This window comes from Engystomops pustulosus, chromosome 1 (assembly GCF_040894005.1).
Source record: "Engystomops pustulosus chromosome 1, aEngPut4.maternal, whole genome shotgun sequence".
In the NCBI taxonomy this organism is placed as follows: domain Eukaryota; kingdom Metazoa; phylum Chordata; class Amphibia; order Anura; family Leptodactylidae; genus Engystomops; species Engystomops pustulosus.
This window is the reverse complement of record NC_092411.1, coordinates 42,256,712-42,281,823: the sequence shown is the minus strand read 5'-3', so window position 1 is coordinate 42,281,823 and position 25,112 is coordinate 42,256,712. Positions and strand designations below refer to the sequence as shown.

At 38.7% G+C, this 25,112-nt stretch overlaps 1 protein-coding gene across 2 annotated transcripts in view; it reads right to left on the bottom strand.

Annotated features, from left to right (window-relative positions):
- The window catches only part of VCAN (versican), a 72,722-nt gene extending 48,497 nt beyond the window's left edge, over window positions 1–24,225 (bottom strand). The window contains exons 1-5 of one of the 2 annotated variants that reach the window (XM_072139410.1): window positions 23,969–24,225; window positions 18,154–18,229; window positions 4,448–4,825; window positions 4,130–4,304; window positions 2,010–2,137 (exon numbers count right to left, since the gene is read on the bottom strand). In XM_072139410.1, coding sequence (XP_071995511.1) covers window positions 2,010–2,137; window positions 4,130–4,304; window positions 4,448–4,825; window positions 18,154–18,223 — 751 coding nt within the window. In that variant the 5' untranslated portion in view covers window positions 18,224–18,229; window positions 23,969–24,225. The remainder of the gene's footprint in view (window positions 1–2,009; window positions 2,138–4,129; window positions 4,305–4,447; window positions 4,826–18,153; window positions 18,230–23,968) is intronic. The other variant, XM_072139416.1, reaches the window with a different exon arrangement.
- Between the last annotated feature and the right edge of the window lie 887 nt (window positions 24,226–25,112).

The following is a 25,112-nucleotide window of genomic DNA, read 5'->3' as shown; positions in this document are numbered from 1 at the left end:
CATCATGCGAGAAGCCTATGTGTAATAGTGGTTCACGCTGTAACTCTGTCATTGCTGTGCAGAAAATGGAAACCATGACAGTGTTTATGTAGTAGACAATAATGCAGTGTGTGTTAACCTTGGCAGCCTTTTCCATCCAGGTTGAAGTCAGCACTCAAAGAACTGACGGGATTTTCCTGTTCGGTGTATATGCACTTTAGGATTGAAAGAAAAACACCTGACTATGTACGGTTCCTATTTTATGGCTGTTAAATACCACAGACTAGACTTATGAGGCAGGCGCTCTGCTCCAGACAAAGGCTGATTCACAATCATCTCACTGGAAAGCGCTAGACGCTGTCTTATTAGCCTGTTCTTCAAAAGTCTGTCAAACGTTAAGCTCTCCGAGTTACATTCCGCTTTCATGTTTCCTTATTAATATTCTCCCACCTGTTTAGTTTGCCACTTTATTTATCCCCAAGCCTATACGCACGTGTTTTATGATGCCAGGAGAATATTAAATAGAGGGAGAGTGAAATCTTACATGCCTAGCAGTTTTCAGTTTTACTGCAAGTTTCCAAGCAAATTTTATTTTACTTGTGGTCAGTATATGTTGGTGATACAAGATCTGTGCAGGTCTTTAGACATGAGTGTCCATAGTCAACGCCATCCTGATGGCCATTTCCTTATTCTTGGCGTTTCAAAATGTTTCTAGGGTTGGGGTTGACTCTGCAGAGGCAGATCACAAGCTTTATGACTGCAGGGTCAGACTACAAGTGCTTTTTTTGTTATCTCTTTATATGGAGATGAATTGGTTGTTGGGCTAAAACTCTTGGATAAGAGTTCATTGTACTTTACAAGTATTATTTCATAATAATTAGGGATTGATGGATCCGTTAAAAACATGAACGCTTAACCCAACTGATAACACCCGCTGCTGGCACCAATTGTGGGTGTTAGCCTTCAAATGCTGGTGGTGCATGTGCACCGGCATTTTCCCGAGACTTGGTGGTCCCCAATGACATCAGAGGCAGCGATGACCCTCTGGAAAATGGCTGCACACTGTTGTAACTATTTATACCCATTAGTCACCTAACGTTTATGTTGGTTGACCTTTGTGTCCTAACTTCCACATCTGTTGATATATAATAGTACATCTACAACAATAGATTTACACATGTTCTTTAGCACTAGCAGTTAGTTTCCAGCTATCAAATCTAAAAACTTCTGTGTTCTGCCAACTTCCCAAGGTCTTTTTTTATTGGGGATTTTAGCTCTACTACCTCACTTGACCTTATACTTTAGTGCAGAAGAATCTATTTTTAGACATCGTGCTTTAACTCCCTGTGTTAATTGTCAAGATGAATCCTGTGATGCCAGTAAGTGTTATCTCAAAGTGATGGCATTATCTCCAGCTGTGGATATGTTAAAGGTAAATTCAAGGGGGAAGATTTATCATAGGTGTCTCAAAGTAAGGCAGACTCTACAGTAGTCGCTTTTAGAAGAATAGAGGAAACATGGATATTTTATTGTCCAGGGGCTATATCTGTTATTGAAGCTCAGTCCTCTTTTATAAATCTGCAATACCAGACATCACTAATTGATGAAGGTGGGTCTTAATATTAAAGGAAGCTTCTTATTTCTCTAACTTCATACAACTCCTACAGGTTAAATCCACATGATAATACTTTAATAGACAACTTCCACAATGCCGTCAAGTGAAAGCACGTTACTTTATCGTGCCGCACCATGAAGTTGATCTTGACAAAACCACCCCAAAAAACTATTTGGTAGAAATTATTTTAAAAAGGCATCATAAATGTGAACAGCCCAATTGACAATACACTATATAAAGTGTTTTCTAAATCCACTACCTCCACAGTTTGCTTAAATTGAAACCTAAGTGACCACATAAATATAGGGTTGGGTCAAGTGTTGTTTTTCACTGAACATAATGCAGGGAGAAGCGAGGCTTGATGTCCTTTATAATGCTGTAGTCTTTAAAATCAGACAAATTATTTTAGACTCACCATTGATTTCATCCACAAAACAGTATACATCATATTTCTCTTCAGCTGGACGCCTGCCATAGGTTCGTATTCCCTCTTTCCCTTTTTTGTCACCATAACAGCCAGCTCTTGGATTGCGGATTGGATACCTCAAAGAAAACAGCAACAGGAAAATATTATTTTTACTTCTTAGTTACTGGCTGTCATTACTATTACATTCCTTTTATTCAATTACCCTTTAATAAACAATTGTGAGTATTAGAATACAGATCACAAAATAACTCAGACCACAAGGTGACAACATGTCTATCAATAGCAAACACAAGAACTTCACCAGACCTCTAGACTAGTCAACTACTGTCTTAGAAAAACAATAAATATAAAAGTACTAACTATTCCCAAAAAGTTGTCTTTTTCAGTCTCCTAATTTATCTAAAGCTCAATAAATAATTAATATATGCACAATGATAGATCACCTATAGTACAATAAATTACTTAAAGGGATAGCATTAAAAACTCTTTCTAAAACACATTTAGAGTATTTTTAATTAACAGATGGGGCTAGTAATGGAAACACTGTAGTAAGGGACAACAGAAAGGACAGTGAACCCTAAACCTCCAGCCCTCCAACAGCCCTGCCTACTTTTCTCTGCATATCTTAGACAATATGGGATGACCACAAAGACAATCCCTTCCTGCACAAAAGTGAGAGCACATAACAAGACAGACATGTAAATAACACAAAGGGGTTCCACTTTCAATAACGTTCCAGGTCACAACTGAGAAAGCATATAAAGTATAGAATCATATAGACAGAAGTATAGTCAAGAACGTAAGTCAACTATCAAAAATCATGACATACAAATGAATAACAAACAAGTAAAGACAAGAACGGTATCAAGACAAAGTTTTAATCAGCAATGGATAATAGAACACACAGGGTTGTTATCAGAGTTTGTTCCAGGTGAGGGGGTCAAGCTCTGGAAGTTTGAAATGCTTTTACTATTGCTGGTTCAGTAAGAATAGAAGAGAGACAGAAATGCAGGCAATAGAGAACTGCTCACACTGCTGGCCGAAAAGCTTCAGAGGAATTCAGCATCTTCTCAATCTTATAGTACGAACTCCATATGACTCAGACACAAATCTTTCCGGAATTTATTGGAAACACAGAATGGCTTCAGAGAGAACAAACCCAGGATGTCAACTAGTGCCTTGAAATGCTAATTTATATTGTTAGTGGATCTGTTGGGCTTTCACTCAGATTATATGTAGTCTTCCCAGCAATTATACTCCTTGCAAGATCTCATAGATTATGCAACAAATACTTTAACCATTTACTCCTTAAATGGGTTGGCCACTTTACCTCATGTATTTTGTAATGTGTGTGTAAGTGTGGAGGGGCAGGATATTAAGCTATTTACCAATATAAATCTATTAAACATTCTGCTCCAGTTCCTTGATATGTAAAGTAAACCCTCCTGTCTTTTACCTCATCAGCCAGACATTCTTGTCCATAAAATGGCTGCAGATGGAGGGTCATGTGATATCTAACTGGTGATTGTTCATGGACAGATAAGATCACATGACCCTCCATCTAAGGCTACATTCACACTAACGTATGGAGGACGTTTTTTCCGGCGACATATATACGGCCGATATACGTCCTCCATAGACGTCAATGGGCGCACGGCGCCCTACAGCACACATGCGGCACCGTACCGCTCCGTACCTGGAAAAAGATAGGACCTGTCCTATCTTTTGCCGTAATGCGGCGCCGTGCGCCATTAATTCCTATGGAGAGGGGCGGGGGTGAGCTGCGCTCACCTCCTCCTCCTCTCCCCGTACACTGCCGTTGCCCGCTACGGTACGGTACAGGCGGGCAACGGCAGTGTGAATGTAGCCTAAGGCCATTTTATGGACAGATATGTTTGGCTGATGAGGTAAAAGACAGGAGGCTTCATTTCACATATCAAGAATGCTGAAGAGAACTTTCAATAGATCTATATTGGTAAATCACCTAATATCCTGCCCCCCACACATTACAAAAAACATGAGGTAAAGTGGCCAACCCCTTTAAACTCTAACAATATTTCACTGCTTAGAAATGGTATAAAATACAGATGAAAGTGAAGTTATTTTACCGAACAGTTTGATCAGCCAGCCAGCCAGCATCACACTGCTCAAATCCATCTTCGTAGGCCGCTCTCAGTTGTCCAGGTGTGGCAATTTGGGCACCATTTTCTATGCAAGCTTTTTGAGCACCTTCAAAATCTAGAATGTATTTGTCTACTGGTGCCCTATAGTGAAAAACAACACCTGTAAAATAGAAAAATAAGATAATAAACATACTATAAAATCTATTGAATCCATGGATTCAGGATATCAGATATATGGACTATGTCAAAGGTTAAAAAATTATTATTATGTTAATAGCGAAGTTTCAGTGGTGCCAGTCCTACCTGAAACATCCAAAGAGATGGTGTCCTGAGTATCTTCGATTCCAAACAGCACCTCACAGCGGTAGGTACCACCATCACTAGCCCGCAGTTTAACCATTGTTAAAGATGCATCACCAATGTCTTCTGGATGACTTGGTACAGACACTCTACCCCTATAATTTTGGCCAATTTTTATTCCACCACTTTGGGCAACTAAAACTGTGGTTTCCTTTGGATCTTTTCCATCTCGACTTTTTTCGATTTTTGTCCATTTTATCCTCAAAAATTCATTTGTAATGTTATAGCTTGGCGGTAGTGTAGGTATTGTTGAGAAGAAGCATGGTAATGTTACTCTGCCAGACAAGGTCCCTTTGACGGGAGGACTTTTCTCCACTTTAACTGAAAAAGATAAAAAAAGATCAATCATACAATAGTCTAATAATATGACATTTATATTTGTTGTCTTTTGATACTATTTATGTAACAAATTATTATCTCAAGAATTTTTTTCTGGCCACACAGAAAGCAATAGCAGATGTGATTGACCGTAATCACCCACCCATCAAATAAAACGCTCACAAACGCCCAAAAGTGGGCAAACCATTCTCAACAACATAATTGTGCTGCTTATACATGAACCATCCGAAATGGCCCCCGGATTATCTACATATAAAGTCCTTTATATTCCACAAATCAAAAGAATGTGGTTTCAATATTTTCCTACTTTACTTCAACAAATTACATCACATTTGTCTGGAATGTATAGGAAGTGAGTGTGGGCTGCCAAGTGATTTGGATAATGGTTTAACTACTCTGCTCAGTGTAAGTGCATAAAACAATAATCTCTACTGTTGTCTACCAAAACCTTTGTGAATATGATTTACTTTGTAGCCTCAGGACTCAGAATAGTCCTCAAGGAGAACAATGATACTTCAATTTTTTTCAAGAGTAATTTGTATCATCTTCCAGATGAAATTTGTGGCTACAAGATTTTTATCAGGGTCTGCAACTACATCCAGAAGCCGACGTCTTATCCTGAAGTGAACTCTGAATAAAATTCATATGGATTTTTAGAATATAAAAAACTACCAAAAGGCGTTGTCCAGGATTAGACAACGTGTCTATGCTTTATGTTCGTATTCAGAACCATTTTTGTTAAATGCATTTTATTGTATTGTGATTCATTTCTATCTATGTGAAATTGGATGAGCTGCAATAGCAAAAACAAGAATAACACACTTTGTTAAAAAAAATGTCAAGGTCCTAAGTTTTAGTTGATATAAAGTCTTCTCTATTATCTATCAACTCAAGCTATCCATGGGTTTATATAAGCATTGATCAGTGGATTAGCATCAGATTGTTGGCTGTGTCGGACTGGGGAGCCCACCAAAAATAATTATTCATCCTACAGAAAAAAGACCATAGTAGTCTCCAAATTAGGATGATGTATGCTGTATCTCCGGGGGCCAGTATTAGGTTAGCACCTGGGAGTAGAGGAGAATCCTGTACTCTGGTGGGTCAGTCCGACACTGATTGATGGTGATCTAATACACAGCTGTATAAAAGAGGTGAAAGAAGAGAGGCCATCAATATTGTCAGCCCACAACACCCTGTATTTCTGGGGTTCAGTAGTAGGTTAGCACCTGGGCCGACTAGAGAATCCTCCTGTAATCTGTTGGACCAGTCTGACACTGATTGATTGTGATCCAACACACAACTGTCTAAAGGAGTTTAAAGAAGAGAGGCCATCAATATTGTGGGCCTGGAAAATCCCTGTATTTCTGGGGTCCAGTGTAACATGAGTAGTTTGGTCCACCCTGTGTTGGTTATATATGGCCTAACCACAAGCATAGTTGGTTATCACTGAGATTTTGGCCATCGGTTTGTGTGCACATCTATACACGGTTGGACTATATCTATCATAACATGTTTAATAATATACATGTTTTACCAATGTCAGTATTATTCCTGATCCTTATTCCTGGAGCATGGCATTTAAAAGGTCTGGTAACATAGAAGCATAAATTTGGTACAGTACTTATGCCATACTTACGTCTGTGTTACGGGAAATATTCCAAAATATACATATGTTTCTAATTCGGCAAAACACTTAATAATGTAGTATCACAGACAAAACCCACAATCTAATGTGCAAATAATAAGACTGCTCCGCAAAGTCCTGGGAAAAACGAGTTTCATAGAAAAACATATCATTCAAACACAACATAAGCCAATATGCAAACTGAAGCTTGGCTATGATATAGTTTTTCTCCTGCATTCATTTTTTTCCCACTATAAGTTCCATAGAGTCATAAAGAAGTCTGCTAACGGAAATCTACCATTAAAATCGAGCATGATACTTACTCATAGATCCAGGCACCATCACTGGTAATCATCTCCACCGTCCTTTGCTCACTCAGCACTTCCTCCTCCCTCTGCCTGCTGTAATCTCACACAGTGGGAGGGGGAATGTGCTGCTTCAAGCTGGAACAGCCAAAGCACGGAAGAGCTCTGTCAATGACCCAACGACCCTTCTGGCTAATTAGCATAATTGTAAAGGTTGATTTTAGAAGGATGGAGGCCATTGATAACAAATATAAAAACATTTCCACAGTCATGGTGCCTTGATCTATGAGTAAGTGCCCTTGGTTTATCCATGCCTGATTTTGATGGTAGATTTGGTTTAATATTTCCTTTAGTAATCTTGATATTCTGTACATTACGGGGCTACAAAGTGCATTAACTGCAGCTTACATATATATAGGGGCTAATGTATGATCCTGTGTACACCCGTTTTATTTTTTTGGGCTTACGAGACATGAAAAAGTAAAAATTTCTGGTGCATGCCAAAAGTTTGTCCAACTCGGCCAACCACATTTACAATAACCTGCCACATGTTATGGCTCAAATGTATGCCATGTAGAAATCAATTTTGGACAGAATTTACCATTAATTGTGGCCTATCATAAGCCAGCTGCAGTTTGGTAATGGATGGTTACCTCAATCGGGAGCAGCAAATCATCCACTGATGCTTAAATACGCTCCTCCCCCACCTTGCAAACGGTACAAACGAAACGGTAGATGTGTCCTACTGTATTAGCACACAGAGGGATACACTAGCGCCCTACCTGGTCACAATATGTCAGGAACAATAAGTAGGGAAATCTGAGAGGTTACTTGCAGATTGTATAAAATGATTTTTCCACATTTCTATGTAAGATTATGAGGTGGCTAGACATTCACAATGGGAGTGGGTTTGTTAATTTCCCTTGGTAATAAGCAAAGCGAGACAAATGACCACATGTATCACACATCCCGGAGGCAGATCCAACCACACCATTACCTGCAGCCTATCACTCACATCATCACTCATGATCCCTCTGATAACAGTATCCGTCATCATCACACTTACTGAGTCTCAATAGTAGAAAATCCTTTATTTGCCCTCAGTAACCCTTCTAGCTCGAGGAAAACTGCAGAATGAAGCCTGCAACATTTTATACATTTTACTGAACAGTTTGTAACCAAACTTGGAAATGAAAACATTTTTAAGCTTCAGTTCAGAAAAAAAAACCTACAAAACATTTGTTTTCTATTACATTCATTGATGATCCAATCGAATGGTCCATTACATAAAACAAAAGACAAGTCTCATTTTAATGTTTAATGCCCTTTGGCATGCAGAGCTATTGTGAGATAATGCTGATGAAATACTACATTCTTTTTAAATGAGAGGGTTGGATTTTTTTTTTTTGCTAGAACAAAACCAGCTTATAAATCACATTTCAGTCTGTCGGAGAGACTGTTAGAAGTTCCCAAGCATTAATGGCAATGTAGAAGCCTTAATAGGACTTCCTTAGAGACTCCTAATAAACATTGGTAGGGATTGTTGCCATAGCTGAAGTTACTTCCATAAAAAGTAACATATAGGATGGAGCTATCTATAATGTCTATGTTAAGAGGGGTGGAGCTGTATAAAGGACTTCATTAGGAGCCTAATGGTGTCATTCTGTAATCACAATATCACACGTTGACAACAAGGAAATAGCTGTCACATACTTACCCCACTAAATAACGTTCCGCCAATAAAAACAATAAAAAGTAATTTACATCTACAATCCTAACCACAGCACGTGACAGCCAGGGACTAGTGCTTTAACAGCAGTAAAACAGCAACTGCAGTGCCAAAACCAAAGTGTCTCATACACGTTATTACATTACTGTCAGATACATCTAGCACTCACTTGTCATTATTTAGTACCTCTACTTACAATATTGAGAACTAAGAGTACCTCGAAAAGAAAATGTTTCAAAACTTTAGGTTAGGTAAACGTCAAGAATCACTAGAAGGTCAGAAGACATGCCTAAATCAGGCCCTACACCTTCAGCAACTGCAGCCAAAGACTTCTTCTTACAAGAATTGTTCCTCAGGCCAATTCTATTGAAAAGAGAACAGTAAACCACTGGAAAAACCAACCTTGGCTTATCTCCCAGAAAAAAAATCCATCCATCTGTAGCTGTAAAGACAACATATCACCCCCCTCCCCGGATTAAGATAGTTGGTTGGTTCTGCAATATTTGCCAGGTAGAGCCAATCTTCTACTTTCCCTTGCTTCTACATAATGCTTCAAGTCTTGCACCCCTACCTGACTGCAGAAAGACCAAAGGATTTCTGTGTCTCACCTCATTGATCGACCTTCATCTGAAGATGGAGCAAACCAGCGAGAGAGTAACCTCTTTGCAGCTCTCCTGCCTCATTAGCATAATTTTAAACATTGGTTTTAGAAAGAAGGAGGCAGTGGATAACAAAGTCAATTACCACAGTCACAGTGCCTGGATCTTTGAGTAAGTATCCCAAATTATCATGTTGGGTTTTGATTTTAGATTTCCTTTAAACCAGTGGTTCTCAACCTTTCTAATGCTGTGACCCCGCAATACAGTTCCTCATGTTGCGGTGACCCTAAACCATGTACAAGAATATTGTATTCGTGCCAAAAAATGCAATAAAATCGTGGCTCCGATGGCTTTAGGTGACCCCTGTGTTTGGGTCGTTTGACCCCCACCGGGGTCGCGACCCACAGGTTGAGAACCACTGCTTTAAACTAAAGTCCAACATTTACTCAGTGGGCTTCAGACACAGTGTGGAAGAATTATCAAGCTGTCTATGACAGAATTCTGGCAAGATTTGTGCCAAAATACGGTCTGAATTGCCATGTGCCTTATTTGTTACGGGTTTTATAAAAAAAACTTTCATGGCTAGTAAGACAAAAGGTGTGCACCCTCTAAAAAGCGTAAATTTCGTCACAGCAAAAAGTCCACAGCAAAATTTCTACTAATTCACCAACATTTTGCAAAGTTTTCTGGCATAAACTTGGCCAACTAATAGATGGTGCACAGTATGACTCTACAGTCACCTACGCCAGACATGATGATAAGTCTAACTCCACCAAGAAATAATTCAGAACCTAAGTGCAATATCTTAAGAAGTGCATCTTCTTAATCTTTAATAATCCTAAAACGTGCATCATTACATTTCTGCATTTGGATTAGGATGAGTGTTTATACAATGGTTTCAGTTTACTGAAGTCAATGGTTGAATTACCAAAAATGGTTCAAAAACATTTAACCTTTCAATCAGCTCTTGACAAACGACTGGCTATGACACCTTGTTTTCATTAATTAGCTCATAATTATTCATCCTTCACACTTACTTGGTGTTATAGAAATCACCAAAGCATGAAAACGAGAGTCCCACCCACTTAACAAAAACAAGCAGGGTACACTTGGTCAAAGTGAATGAATTCAACCTGTATAGGAGGTTTACTTCATATAAACAACTTATTTATAAAATGACCTAAGAAACCACTTAGTTTCTGATGAAAAGTACACACTGCTAATATTTCAGGAACACCACCGCAGAGGGGACATTTTCTTAAATTTTCTACATGTTTTGTTACTAAACGTAAGTTGTTCCACCTGTTTTGGATTGGTAAATTAGTAATTCTGGCTTTTTACAAGGGATTTTAGTTAGCACCACAAAATGTATTTTCCATGTGGGTCTATTGGAGAAAACATGTCTGTCAATAAGTGGCACGGCAGAAAGAAGACAGCACTATAATTTCTTTATCAAAGGGTTTTTAAGCCCAAAATGCGTCATGTTATTTTATTTTACCATTGAGTATGCACTGTCAATTTTAACATTTATTTTGCTATAGGTGGTTAGTACACAAGTGCACACTAATTCTTCCAGAGGATCCTACAGAGTCATTCGATCTTTGGTGTTATTTATTTACCCAGCATCGCAAGGTTTCCGCTCATGCTTGAGAAAGACTCAGCTGATGATTCAGGTTGCAATTTTGGGTAAATAAAAACATCAATAACCCCTTTAACTTCATGATCAGCATTAAAAGATGCAACCTTAAAGGGGCTCTATTGTTTGTTTAAAGGGGCAGAACTCCGCTCTGACAACTTCCGCCTGCCTGGACCGCCCACCCATCTCATGCCCGAGTGTCTGATATAGCATTAATTTCAATGTGTATCAGACACGGCGGCAGGGTACAGGCAGAAGTTGATGGAGTGGAGAGTGCTTGCCCCTGTAAACAAAAAGGGGCACGACACCTATGAGCGGCGGCGTGAGACACCGGAAGCTCCAGAATTGGTAAGTATAAGTTTATTATTTTGTACAGCCACCTTTATATTTATTAACATACCTGGTAAGCCCCTTTAATTTCTCCTGTGAGGCTGACTAGCACTAAAATTGCAGTACCAAACATAGCCATGGATAAGTGTGGTTGCTGCTTCTTATCTTTTTGAATACTGTCAATTGATCATTCAGAGGAACAGAACAGGAGAACTTGAGGTTTTAGCTATGTCACTGTGATCTGTGTTTCAACAATGGCCACCTATCCCAGGAAATTTATAATCTCCGAATTCGTAGTTTCTCCAAATCCTGAGATCAATAATATAATTTTATTGTAAGATTACAATGCCAACAGCTAAAACCTTACAATTTCTAGTTTCGCCTAATAAAAAATGTACATTATCCTCCAGCGGGTTAAAGTCGTCTACATTAACATGTTCAACTAATCTCGACCCTGTTTCATCAAAAATCCTTTTCACGCATATATTTATTGCTCTGTGAAAATCAGAATGATGCCAGTAATGTATTCTAGCTGGAAATGTTTCAATTTCCACAGCTAAACACACAAGAGTTCACTATTTTCATATAATTGGGAATTGAATTTTCACACTTCAGAATGTAACAATTTGTCATTTGCATTTTGGGAGAGAGAGTACATCCAATGGGAACAGAATCAGGGTTTGGCGTTGTAGGCAATAAATAGTATGTGAACAAAGGCCTCAGTGTTTTCACCAGATGGATTGTGGCAAAGGCTACTATACTGTAAGGAGGAGGATGTTAAACAGGCATTAGGTGCTGAGGGATCAATTACTTGATGTGGACTCTCTATAAATCATTGAAAACCATGCTAATTGAAATTCCATCTGTGCACTTCATCTTAACTTTATGACCATTAACTAGTACTAGAAAGACACAGCCTGAACTGCTACTGTGAGGATTAACTACAGAGCAATGTACTTCTGTACACGTCTATAGATCCCACCTTAAACCTCTAAGACTGAAACTCAGACAGAGCTTTAAATTTTGAACTCAACTTCCAAGGTAGGGAAAAGGAAAGTTGGCTCTGACTATTCATGCATTAAATCTGTATGTAAAAACATTTTAGGAGATCTGGATCAAATTATGAAGCTCTGAAAGGTTTTTAGGTCATTCAAAGCTGAGGTCAAAAGCGGGACAGTCTATGAGACACAAGATATTGAGTGTAGAGAAATATGTTACATGTGACCGATTGGTGTTTCCCATTGAAGGTCCATAAGTACTGAACTTTATTGGGCTGGTATTGCTACCATATTGTAACATTTGAAAAGTTCTTCTAAATCTATCTACAGCAATATTTGGGAAGGAAAGGCCCAATTTTGAGAATGGACCAGATATTAAAGGGAATTTTGACTCTACTCTACTACGATGGCAAAGAAGGGAAAGGGTGTTAAGATATTTTGTAGATATCTCACATTGGTTTTCTCCCCTCTCCCAATGAGGAAAGTATGTATCTGTAAGGTGGTTTAGGGACATATAGATGTTGACCAATGACTTCAATAATATACATACAGATATGACCCCGGTTAATAAAACAATGATGAAAATGAAAATTTACTGAAAATTGGAAACCTTTCAATAAACAAACTCTCTTCTCCTACATTTCACAGATGAGGTCATTCGGAAATGGAGTCATTTGTCATTTGTTAGTCCTACAACATTCTACAAACTTCAAAAATCCCATAAATTTCTATGGAAATATCAGCAAACAAAGAAAAGTCTTCTTATCCCAAAGGGGTCATTGAGAATTAGTTTCTTAAAAGGACTGTCTTTGGGATAATGACACCTGCCACAAATTAAGTGGAGGAGGAAATCCATGGCTATAAGGGCGAGGACATTGTTTAGCAATAAGAGATAGCAATTGAGGTAAAAGAGAGATAAGACTCTTGACTGTGAACAGATGACATATAACAAACACAAAGAGACATTAATGGGAGAGTTGCCTATAATCAATGACTCGCTTTTATTCTTTTTACATCTCTGAACGAGCAATAACGTCGAGTGATTCTTAACAAAAACCTCACTCTCTATACTAATCCTACAATGCCACTACCAGCGCAGTCAATGTGAGCCAAAGAGTTTATATACAGAATGAAAATTGTCTTATGAGCTAAATAAAGTCACATTTCCCTGAGGTGAGAAAGAGTTCTTAACATCAATAGACTGGGGCACCGTATGGCCCTTCAGATGCTAACAACCTACTTCCCATGTATATTGCATTGAAAATTTCAATGTTATAATTTGTCAAAGAGGACAAAGTAATTTTTCACCACAAATTGACTATAAAGTCAGCTTCACATAGAGTCGTCTTCAAATTGGTCTTTAGGATCTATCATTATGTCGGAGTATCGGGCCTTATTAGAAACTGTGATAAAATAATCTGACTCAAGATTTAGGAATTGTCACTACAACAGTCCACCTTGTATAATATGTTCATGTTGATGTCCTACACCAACAATTAGATTAAAATTGCATCCAATACAGTTGTATATCTGTCTTAAAACTTGGCCTGAACATGAAACAGCATCTCTTTAGTTGGCCAAGTCTTCTTGTAGACTTAGCTTCTTGACACATGTGGATTACCAAGTTGATGGAACTGATTGCCGGCTATCAGAAAGATTAGATGGATCACGTTTAGCTGACCAGGATGTTTTTGACAATTGTTGAAGGCTCAGGAATCACGAATATACATTCATGGCACTTGGGATTAAAATGGTCAATTTAACCATCCAAATAGCTGCCATTTATAGGTAGCTTTAATACCACTGATAAGATTAGATGTATCTGCTTTGTTAGGAAGACTTAGCACCTCTAGGGATCAGTTTCTTTGTATAAGAATATCTTCTTTAAGGAAATCAGGAAACTAGGACTTTTATCTATTTCATATATAATCCAGATTAACTACTGAAATAGTCATTAATAAAGTAGTTAATCTGGTAATTATGTTTGTAAGTAATTATCTTTATTAACATCATGATATTTCTAATACGAGAACAGGAGCAATCGAGTTTTTAAGCCCAGACTGCATGGCTGCACTTCTGTTCTAGATTTCAACATATATGTATAAAGTTTGCATATGTAGGATTTCTATGAGTAGAGTCAATCGATAATAGACTTTCAGTTATCACAAAATGTAGCAATAGCATTACATTTCTTAAATTATCAAACTCTTTTGGAAGGGTTTACAAGGGTAAGTGTAAGACTCATATAGGCCATTCCATACCGGTGTTTGAATGGGCCTGTGGATTATCTTGGCACGTGAGGAGCTTGCATACAGTACTACATGGCCCCCATCATCTGCAGGAAGCCAGAAAGTTACAAGACATCACAGGAAGTCCTGAGTCCTGCTGCTGGCTGACCATGTGACCCATGGCTCCAGCAGACTGCTAAGTAAGTATATGGTGATATGGGTGACCCTATTAGGGTTTTGTACTTATCCTGCTAGTTTCTTATTAGCCAAACCATCTAACTTCAGTAACTAGGTTCCAGAGTGCCACTGTACCTTTATTCGGATAATAAGTAAGGGGAACGGGAGTTGTACCACCACACTTTGATGACCAATCCTTAATATAGTTATCAATATTGAAGTCTTGGAAAGCCCTTTAATTCACATAAATGGTGAAGTAATTTAAGAGCTCTAAGAGTAGCCCCAGCCAGATAACTGTCCAATCTGATCCTTGGAACAATTCATTGTTATTCAGTGGATTCAGATGTTGTTTCATTTAAAGGGACTTTTGGTGAATGCAGAAAAGTGAGAAAAGTAGTAAAAATGCACATTGACAAATATGCAGTTTATTTCTCCATAGAAATCTAATACTGTATTCTCCCCGGCAGTTAATTAAGATACATATTCCCCTGACCACATCCTCATTTTCCCAATTTCACAATTGCCTTTTTAAGGAAAGCGTTTTGTTCTTCTTAATCAGCTGTATAGACCTTTTATTGGCCCATTACGTTCTGCTGTGAACTGCCTTTTCCTCCTGACCCAATCCTCTGTTGTTTAATTATTGAGCAGATCTTTTGTTTCATTTCTGGCAAATTTAATTGTGTTCACAATCCAGCATTTGAGGAATTATTGTAACTCGTTCAATAGATGTGGTTAAATCGGTATGTTTAGTCCTTTTAACTAGACCTCTGACTATCATTAAATTACAGACTTGGTTCTCTCATGCATAATTCAATCAGAGCCGCAAATAGGAACGAGATTGTTATTATTCACTCAATTTACCCATAATAATATTTTTTGCTAATTAAATTCATTTAAATGCAGCACTAATGCAAAGGACTTTTACTGCCAAGTGCCATTTATTGCTTTATCTTATTTTATTATTATTTCCATATATTTTAACACAGCCAATAAAGCAGCCAGACGCTATCGGGATGATGTAAACTGTTAGTTTCTTGGTTTAATTCTTTCACTGCAATTTTTTGTTGCTCTTCTTCTTGTATATATGAGACCTATAGGTTTCTTAAAAACTAAAGACTATGCTGCAAATATATGCTCTCATAGTTGTGAGCTCCAGTGGTGATCTTCTGTAATCTATGAATGAGTGCTCAATTTTCCTGCAGTGCCCCTACAGGAAAGCATAGGCATAACACATCTAACACTGTTAAAGTAATGGATCAATATTAAGATCACTCTATGCAACCACGTTTTGTCCTGGCCCTAAACAGGGACTATAGATGTGTGAATTATCCAAGATTCAACTAATAGAAGCTTTTTCAAAGTTTCAAAAGATTAAGTCCAGGTATGAATCTTTTCAGTCCAAACTGATGTTACTCTAGTTATCTCGAAAAATAATAATAATTCTTTATTTATATAGCGCCTGCAGATTATGCAGCGCTGCACAAAGCATGACAAATTGGCCCCTGACCCCATGGGGCTCACAATCTAAACAACTTACCAGTATGTTTTGGAGTGTGGGAGGAAACCGGAAGACCCAGAGGAAACCCACGCAAACATGGAGAGAACATACAAACTCTTTGCAGATATCAACCTGGGACTAGAACCAAGGTCCCCAGTGCTGCAAGGCAGAAGTGCTACCCACTAAGCCACCGTGCCACCCAAAAATGGTATAAAACCCCTATTAAAATCTAATTTTATTAATATACTACATTTTTTTCAATTTTCCCTTGCCCACCTCCCTCTCCCCCACAAGCTTTCAGATGAGTGAAAGTATTAGCTAGCTGTCAACTTAAAAGATTTGTTTAAAGTGAAGAAAAAAATATTCCAATTTGATTCAACACCTGAAAAATGGTAGATAAGTACAGAATCAATGAACCAACGAATAGATTCGCTTATCTCTAACAAGGATTCTTCCACTGACAAAGTCTTTTATTAAAGTAACCGAAAGGGAATTTCTTTACCAGAAAAAACTCTAATGACTGAAGAAATAATAAACTGTATAAAGTAAATGTTTCAAAATTTTGTTTTATTCCTAGAAAGTTCTAAGCACAAAGCCAACCGCATTTCTTTCTTTCTAACCAAGGCCACATTTAATCCCTAATGAACTGCTGTGTATATAATGAAGGATGGAAAAATAGGAAACTTTTAAAATTGGAAAAAATGTGTCTGCTGCCTCTTACTAAAACAATCAGTTTAGTTTTCCAGATACCAAGGAAAGATTTTTCATCCTGGCGTGAACTTACAGCTGCCTGTAATTGCCAGAGCTCAACCCATGGAATACTTTATTAATTGTACATTCTCATAGAATTACAACATTGTAATCCCTTTCCACGTGTCACCCTAAATAAACATTACTGTAAAATCCATACTGAAGGGCAATGGATGCTGGGAATATGACATGGTAAATATATCCAATCTTGGTCACCTTCTGGAGCCATGATTTCGAAAGGTGGTTATGGTGGCCATATATAGATGTAAGCTCAATGAACTACAGATGGGGTGAATATCTGATGTGTATGGGGTTGTCCTGACGTTTCCTTGACTGAAAATAATGAATGAAATGTAAGGCAGCGGCATTTCAATATGCCCAATTCTTTCATTCTTGGTGGAGCTAAGCCATCAGGTGTCTGACAGCTTCTTAGGCATTCTTTGTTTGGTGGTTAAGGAAGGTATAGCTATTTTTTAAACAAGCATTTAGCCAAAATCTATGAAATGTAAGTGGCCAGGTTTACAATGTCTAAATCTTAGATATAACTTGTATTATTAAAAATGTAAAGAATCACTTCTTTTGGATGGTGAGCGACACAACACATCTTTGAGGGCCCTGATATTGGTAGGGTTGGTCATCTAGACCTGTACTGTAACCTCAATATGGATAGGGATAGGAAGAATGGTGGGTCAGATGGGCAAATATTGGAGAGCATGATGTGCACTAGACTACTATGATGGGAAAGATTAAAAAAAACATGGCAGCAGGACTCAGACTCATACCTCTAATGGGGTCCTGGTGTTGGAAAACAACAATATCTAAGAATTTGTCTGGCTGATAATTAGTACGTATCGGAATTGCAAAGAACAGAAGAGTAATGAGCACCAATCTGCTCCTACTGCTCCCATTCTGATGTACCCCAGTTGTACATCTCTATCAACACACAAGAAATGATCACCTACACAATAACTAGGGGAAGTAGATTACCCTTCCAGCCAGTAATTGGCTGGAGTGGTTATTCCCTGAAAAGTACCGGGATCCCCAGGAAGCATCAGAACAGAAAATGGGGATTATCAGTAAAGTGAGTAATTTTGTCTTTTTTTGTTGTTGTTTTTTTGTTATTTACATTTTTTGAATGTACATCACCTTCAATAATTCTGCAGTTATAAGCAATAAACCAGAGCTGGGTAGCAGATTAAAAGAGATTGTGATACCCATGTGACACCTAGATGAAAATGGACATCTTTTTCCACTTTAACAATGGAGGCTTCAAGGAAGCTTCGAGACATCTAGTAGATACAGAGTAGCTCTACTGTTGTAGATGCCAAGTCAATGAAAATCAACACATTGTAGTAAGATCAGATCCACAAGGTATAAAAATGTTTTGTCAGTTAAAATAATTTTTGAAGATATCATTTTAGAAATCAGACACTTACCTGCACGAAATGCATAAGAAATGTGGAATGCTGAGCATATCCAAAATATATATTTCAGATCTAACAACATATTGACCTGGAAAAATAAAAGAAAAGCTGCATTAAGTAATGATTCCCCGTCCGGGACTTGACATTTTAGCAAACAAACAATTTTGTTATTTTGCCTCGTAGCACGCATGTATTTTCTCGCTTACAATAACCGGTCTGTGGGAGCCCTAGACTTCTTGACAATCAGCTGCTCTGGCCTGCTCCCCATGATGATGTCAGAGACGCGAGCTAAGGGAGAGGACGGCTGAGAACCTCGTGTTCTGTGCACTGACAATGAACAGATGTGAGGAAAGGAAACACCTTGAACAAAATCCATGTTTCATGTGAAATCTGCCCAATTCACGTCAATGTCACTAACGCGACTGGACCCAGAAATGTTCTTGTGTCGCAGCTTGTTAAACAGGATAACAAATAACAATGGAAACTCTTTATATTAATTTCAGGTGACGCTGACCAGGTGACTGGTGACTTTACATATGATGATAATTTGGCTTCTCAGCTACCCATAATCCAAGCCACATAGCATTTTTCAAGGGGCCACCAAGGTGCCTTCTTGAAGGAGTTGGCTAAGACTTAGATAACTAAGTAGACATTACTCTTGAATGATTTGATCACCTATCGGTCATTGGTTCGAGGCTATAGACCCTCCGTAATGATCTGATATTGATAAATTGACCTTGGGAAAGTCAACCTCCTTAAAAAATTTACAAAAATTTAAAAAATAAACACATATTAAAAATGCCTTCCAAAGTTTAAATGAAATAACTATGAGCTGCGCAGTTAAATTGATGGCCCAATCATAGACACGTTATGACCCACCCGCGATGCCCTCCACTAAAGCAAAGCAACAAATGTAAACCTACATGGAATAGTTATACAGTATCTGTAATCTTAGCTCATTATGATTATTGGAAATACATGAATATTGGATAAGGACCACTTTACAACAAAGCAACAAGTTTGATGGTTCGTGGGAAAGTGTTTTATTCACTAAATTTGGTCAATGATGGATTTCAAGCTCCATTGCAGCTCACCTCTATAGTTAATACAAGGGCTCATGTGCATCACTTTTTGACTACATGCTGATCCTCTACAGATACTACAGAGTTATGCTACAGGGAAATACCTAAACAGGATTAATTCCAACTCTTGGGTGAAAAATTTTACAAGTCAGCCTTTACTCTACTTGCTGCCCTTTCTCCAGCAAGTTCTACATTTCAGAAATTCCTGAAGAAAACCCCAATGAAGAAAAGCCTAACTTAGAGGACAGATCTTTTACCATTGTTTTCACCACTAGATCCTTGACTAGTGACATGTGGTCATCAGCAGTAAAGAGGTATTAACTTCTGGATTTATGGCATAACCATAGGATATCCCACAAATGCCTGATAGTCTTGGCCCCCCCAAAGACCGTTTTTAGTCATAAGGAGAACAGTTTGACTTGTTTTTTGTGGGATGAACTATATTTGGAAGGGCAGTGTCAAAATAAAGCAATGTTAATATTATTAAAATGACTACTCTCTGCCCCTTGATTCAATAGCTACTACTGAGTAACTAAGAATATGGATACAATGACATTCCTTTTGAGACACCAGGACACATAAAGCTGAAGCTAGCCATGAGTATAAACTAAAAATGGAATAACATGGATGAACTGTTGCAGTGTTGTCACGCTGCACTTCCCTGGCAACCAGTCTGTCCTAAATTTCCCAGATCAAAGCAAAATTACTGCTGAACCAAGAACAGAGAGATGTCAAGGAAACCTAGAAGGACTCACACCAGACTTTTCTCTATCACAGCCATAAGTTTCTAAAGTCAACACTTTAATCCATACAACAAGTAGAATCTGTAAATGCAACCAAGACATGGAAATATGTACAATATCTATTGCAGATCATCTAATGAGGTAAGTCAACATATGCCTTCTCGATTGAGATCTTGGGGCTCATTTACTAAGGGCCCCGCGGACCGCACTTTCATCAGACATCCCGACAATTTCCATTTTTTGCAGCTGGGACAGGGATTTAAAAGGGGTTTTTGGCACGCGATTGGATTTTGGTGCAATCGCACCGCCTTTCATGCGACAGAAATGGGGAACGAGCCATCGAACGATCTGACGGATTGAGACAAACCGCGGAATTTAACTTCAAGCCAAGCCAAGCACTTACATGCACCGGGAAGAAGAAGGTGAACTCCCCCGGACCTGAGCGGGGAAGTGACAGATGCAGGAAATTGGGTGCACAATCTAAGTGAATTGCATCACAGTGCATTCCGGATGGACAATGCACTTTCGGGAACTCCGAGGGATTGGGTAAGTAAATGTGTCCCATTGTGTTACATGTCAAATGTAATGAACCAAGTGTAGTGAGAGTTAAAGCCTCCTGAGCCGACTGTACATCTAATAAAAGACAACCCATCACATATCTGGGCATAGATTTTTTTTTATCAGCTAAACACTATACAATGTAAAAGCAGTAATTATCTTTATTGTGGTGAGGAGCTGTCACAATGGAGCAATCATCTTCTTCTTATGGCTTACAACACAGTATATATCAATAGGTGCAAATGATAGAACTACTGGCATAGACCACTGAAAAAATGTCTGACTTTACACCCTGTAGCACCTTATGTAAAACATGCACAAAGACATTTGCAATATGTGCTCCATTTGCCATAAAGTCATAACCTTTAAGGTTGACAGTACATCTGATAGTAAGGATATTCTCAAAGTTATGCTCAAAAAGCGCTTCCCCAAAGATAGACTCAACAGGTTTCCTAAGACAATGGACAGCCTAGCTCTGCTCTTTATAGTATAAGCTGAGTCTTTTCCATCCAGCTGTAAAATGCAACTCAACTCTTTGATGTCATGGTCATTCCCTAAGTGTCTTACATATTAAGGATCCTTAGGTGACAGCCATTTCATTGTAGACTATAGACGCCCTGTCAATGGTGCTGCTCTAGTGACCCGGTCTAATCCTTACCTCTCCTTGTAGAGGATGAAGAGCATTCTGATCCTTATTTTCTCCCCTTGGCAACCTCCTCCTGAAGTTTGCACGTTCACACCCCCCTCCTTAGCTGTTACTGGTGGTCTTTAACAATAAGCAGTTGTCAAGCTCTGTCGTTTCCTCTAAGTGGGTGGTGATAATGTGGACTTCTAGGGGCATTTTATGTATGTGTTTTCTAAAGGTAGTGACCCCAGTACATGTGCCTGACACCCTGGCTGTACAATAACTCACTATGTGTAATTGGCTCCATCAACATTGAAAAGGAAAAGTTTTCTAATACTAAATAAACACCACATAGAGCTGGGGGAGGGGGAGAGTTGTCCTTTCTAAAGCAAATGATCCCACACATAGTGTCTCTGGTGGTCTCACTGATGTTCACCCCCTGAGCAGCTGGAGTAACAATGTAACACATTCTTTATTTTATTTATTTGTTTATTATTTGTCTTTCTTATTAACCATTTCTATTCTTAATTAGATGGCTACAATGTTTCTTTGTTACAATATTGCTATGTGATATAAATACATCACATGTGGCTCTTTTTGCAATGCATAAGCAAGGGCGGACATAAAAAAAGAGAGGGTCCCTATGCCAAAAAATCACTAATGGCCACCGTAATCATCTTATATCCTCTAATAGTCTCTAGCCACCCCCTAGTCATTGTAAGTCATGACATTCAACAGCTCAGTTTATTACGTGCACAGTAAGATGCTGACTTTAAGATGGCAGTGCGCCCTCCCTCACCTACTGGGCACCAGTGGAACTGCACAGGTTGCACATTTGGCATCTCCAAAGGCAGTTGTGACAAATTGTCAGCCGTTATAACATAAATTTGCTTATATTAGATGCTTACAGGAAACTAAGTAACTAGTTGCTCATGAAATAAGCTGCACTATGTGTCCATAGTCCACGTGGCGACTGATAATACGGATCTTTTTTGGAGCTTGCCCATTTTTTGCAGAGCTGCCTCCCTCCCACCTCTGTTTGCAGTCACCGCCCTATATCTGTGGCTCATGGAGACAGCTGGCTTTTGTTATGTGAGACTGATCTGGGACTGCATCTTCTCAGAGGTGAAATCATATCCACACCAGCCGGGGCTCCCCAGTCCCTGCAGTCACAGGACACCTCTGCTCTGTCGCCTCTCGCTGTCATTTGCTTACTTTAGCATTCATCAAGTCAATCTCGATGGGATCAAAGGTATATGCCCCCATCTGGGCTTGTCCCTACATATGCATACGCTTAGAATCACATCCGAAGTAAATGGCTTACATGTGCAGAGGCGAACAAAAGCCACTCAGTGTTAACAAGCAGATGTGGCACTACAAGTCTCAGCATGCTCTGCCATTCAGTGCCTACATTCGGCTATAGTTAAAAAATCCAGGTGCTTACAATACCTTTAACCCTTTGAATGCTTCCAGTGCTGTACCCTAGATTACCTCTTATATATATATTTTGTACAAATGCAAAATTTCTTCCAAACTTCACAGTGTTATTACTACACAGAAGACCCCCTGATAATTTGCATGCATTGACTTCTATCATGCAGATCACTAAACAGAAGGAAAAAAAATGATGCCACACAAAGGGGGTGTGTGAAAACCTCGTGTTAGGATGGCTTTGCTGCAAGATGCTGCGGAAAGCAATTCCCCAGTCCTCCAGCAGAGGTTGTGCTTCCCATTAGTAGAGCTGGATCATACATTCCTAGACATCCCAGTGCCAGGGTCTGATCCAGAACAATACCTATAAAAAAAATTAGCCCAGCTATCAGAGCCTCCCCTCCAAATCCATAGGACACAAACTGCTCCTGACTTTCTTTGTTAAAACCACTCTTTGTCTTTTGGAAGTAAATCCTTAAACCCCATAAAGTCCTGCACTTGTATAAATGCTCCACTTCAATTGACTCTCATTACTTTACAAGGTCCTATTGAAATGCAGCGACACAGTGTAACATCTGGGGAGTCAATATTGCCTCTAAGGATGTACATTGTTCACACAGCATGGTCAATGTACACAGACTTTAGGGGATCGAGGGGAAATGTACTCATTAACTTGTAACAGGAGCTGCTGACCCCTGACATAGAGGATTGGCAGGAACAATATTTAACTTGGTAAGTAAAAAAAAAAAACTAAAGAAACCCCTTTTACACCAAATTAGTGCTACAGTGTATCCAGTAATGCAGTCATTGTGTGCAAAGAGTAAGATGAACTTTTCAGTAATTTCCTATGTATGTACAATAATCTATCTATCTATCTATCTATCTATCTATCTATCTATCTATCTATCTATCTATCTATCTAATCTATCCATCTATCCATCTATCTAGGGAACCAGCATACAGAACACACAATTTCCCCTACCCCTGCTACATATGTAAGTCTTTGTCTAGTATTCTGCTTTGTGTAATGCAGTTTCATGGTCCACTGACCCCTAAATATTCACATATTGAACTGTTCTTAAAACAAAAAAAAAATGGGGTCTTTAACTTTTATGTCTAGCACAAGCAGAGAATGAGAATGAGCTTTCCAGGAACAGGATCTCAGTCCCTTCTATCAGCTATGACATGACCTGCCAGATGTCACCCCTAGCAATGACACATCCTCAGTAGACCTGCATCACTATGACATCTTGACAATACACAGAAAAAAAAAGTTAAAAGCAACTAATAATGTCATGTTTGCTATATTTAACCCTCACATTTTTGCTATTCAGAAAAAAACTAGAAGTGACTCTGCATAGAATGAATAAAAAAATAAAGTATTTTACCTTTAAAGGTGACTTAATATTGTCTAAGCTTCATCAAGTCCAGTGTAATACAGGGATGTAGTCCAGAGTGGTGCCTGTGTATGTCCCTGGGTCAGAGGATGCTGTGCAGCTATTGTCTCTCTGAGCTGCTGTTATCAGTCACCCCGTATAGTGCAGCTTTCCTGCTAGCACAGCTCACTCCAGCCTGTGTCTGTACAGAGTCCTAGTGAAAGAAGAACCAGAGTCTGTTTGGCTGCAAGTTCAAATGCGGGATCTGACACCCCTCATGATTATATCATTACACCGTCATCACAGGGAGAAGGAGGGGCACCCAATGTAAGAGGAGGGCTCAGTCACCCTCCCAGAGCCCAAGGAGATCCCAATTACAGCCCCAGCCCTCCCCAGCACCTCTCACTCTCCATACAGTACTCCCTGCTCCATCCACTCACATAGAGATGTCCTGGTCCAATCTCAGGGATTACAAAGAGGCTGCAAATCTGGATATTACCTACTCTGAGAAGATGTATACATTGTTTCCATTTTATTTATATACTTCTATCAAATTTATTCTATGGAGTGATCTAGTTACACTGTCACATCTACATGAAAGCTCTTATTCCTTAATGTAAAAGAGGACACTTATAAGACAATAACTGTCAGGATACCATGAAGATACCAATTGTGATAACCTCCCTATATGAGATGTATAAGGACCATTTCATTCATTGAATTCAGGCTATTTTAATATATTTTTTCTTAATATTTTTATACAGTCATATTATTATTAATAAATAACAAGTTAATGCATTGTTATTGTTAGAATTTTTCTCCTTGCATAGATAATTATTAGATGTTGAAACTTTATCATTGTTATTTTTATATTTTTATACTTATTATTTTTAATTGATGTTTCTACTTAATTATTATCATTGTTATGAAACAATCAGATAATAATCCTTGATTTTCATTAGATGTCCAAGGGTCAGTATGACAAGTCATTTCTCTAATCTTTGAGCGCTTATCTTTTCTTAACAAAGAAAAAATCTGTGCTTCTTCTGTGTCCCCCTTACCCCTTATTTTGGATAGTCTCTCTATCATCTTCTGTGTGACAGTCCAAAAAAACGCCCAGACATTGAGCACAGAGCCAGGACCCTGTCCCCCACAT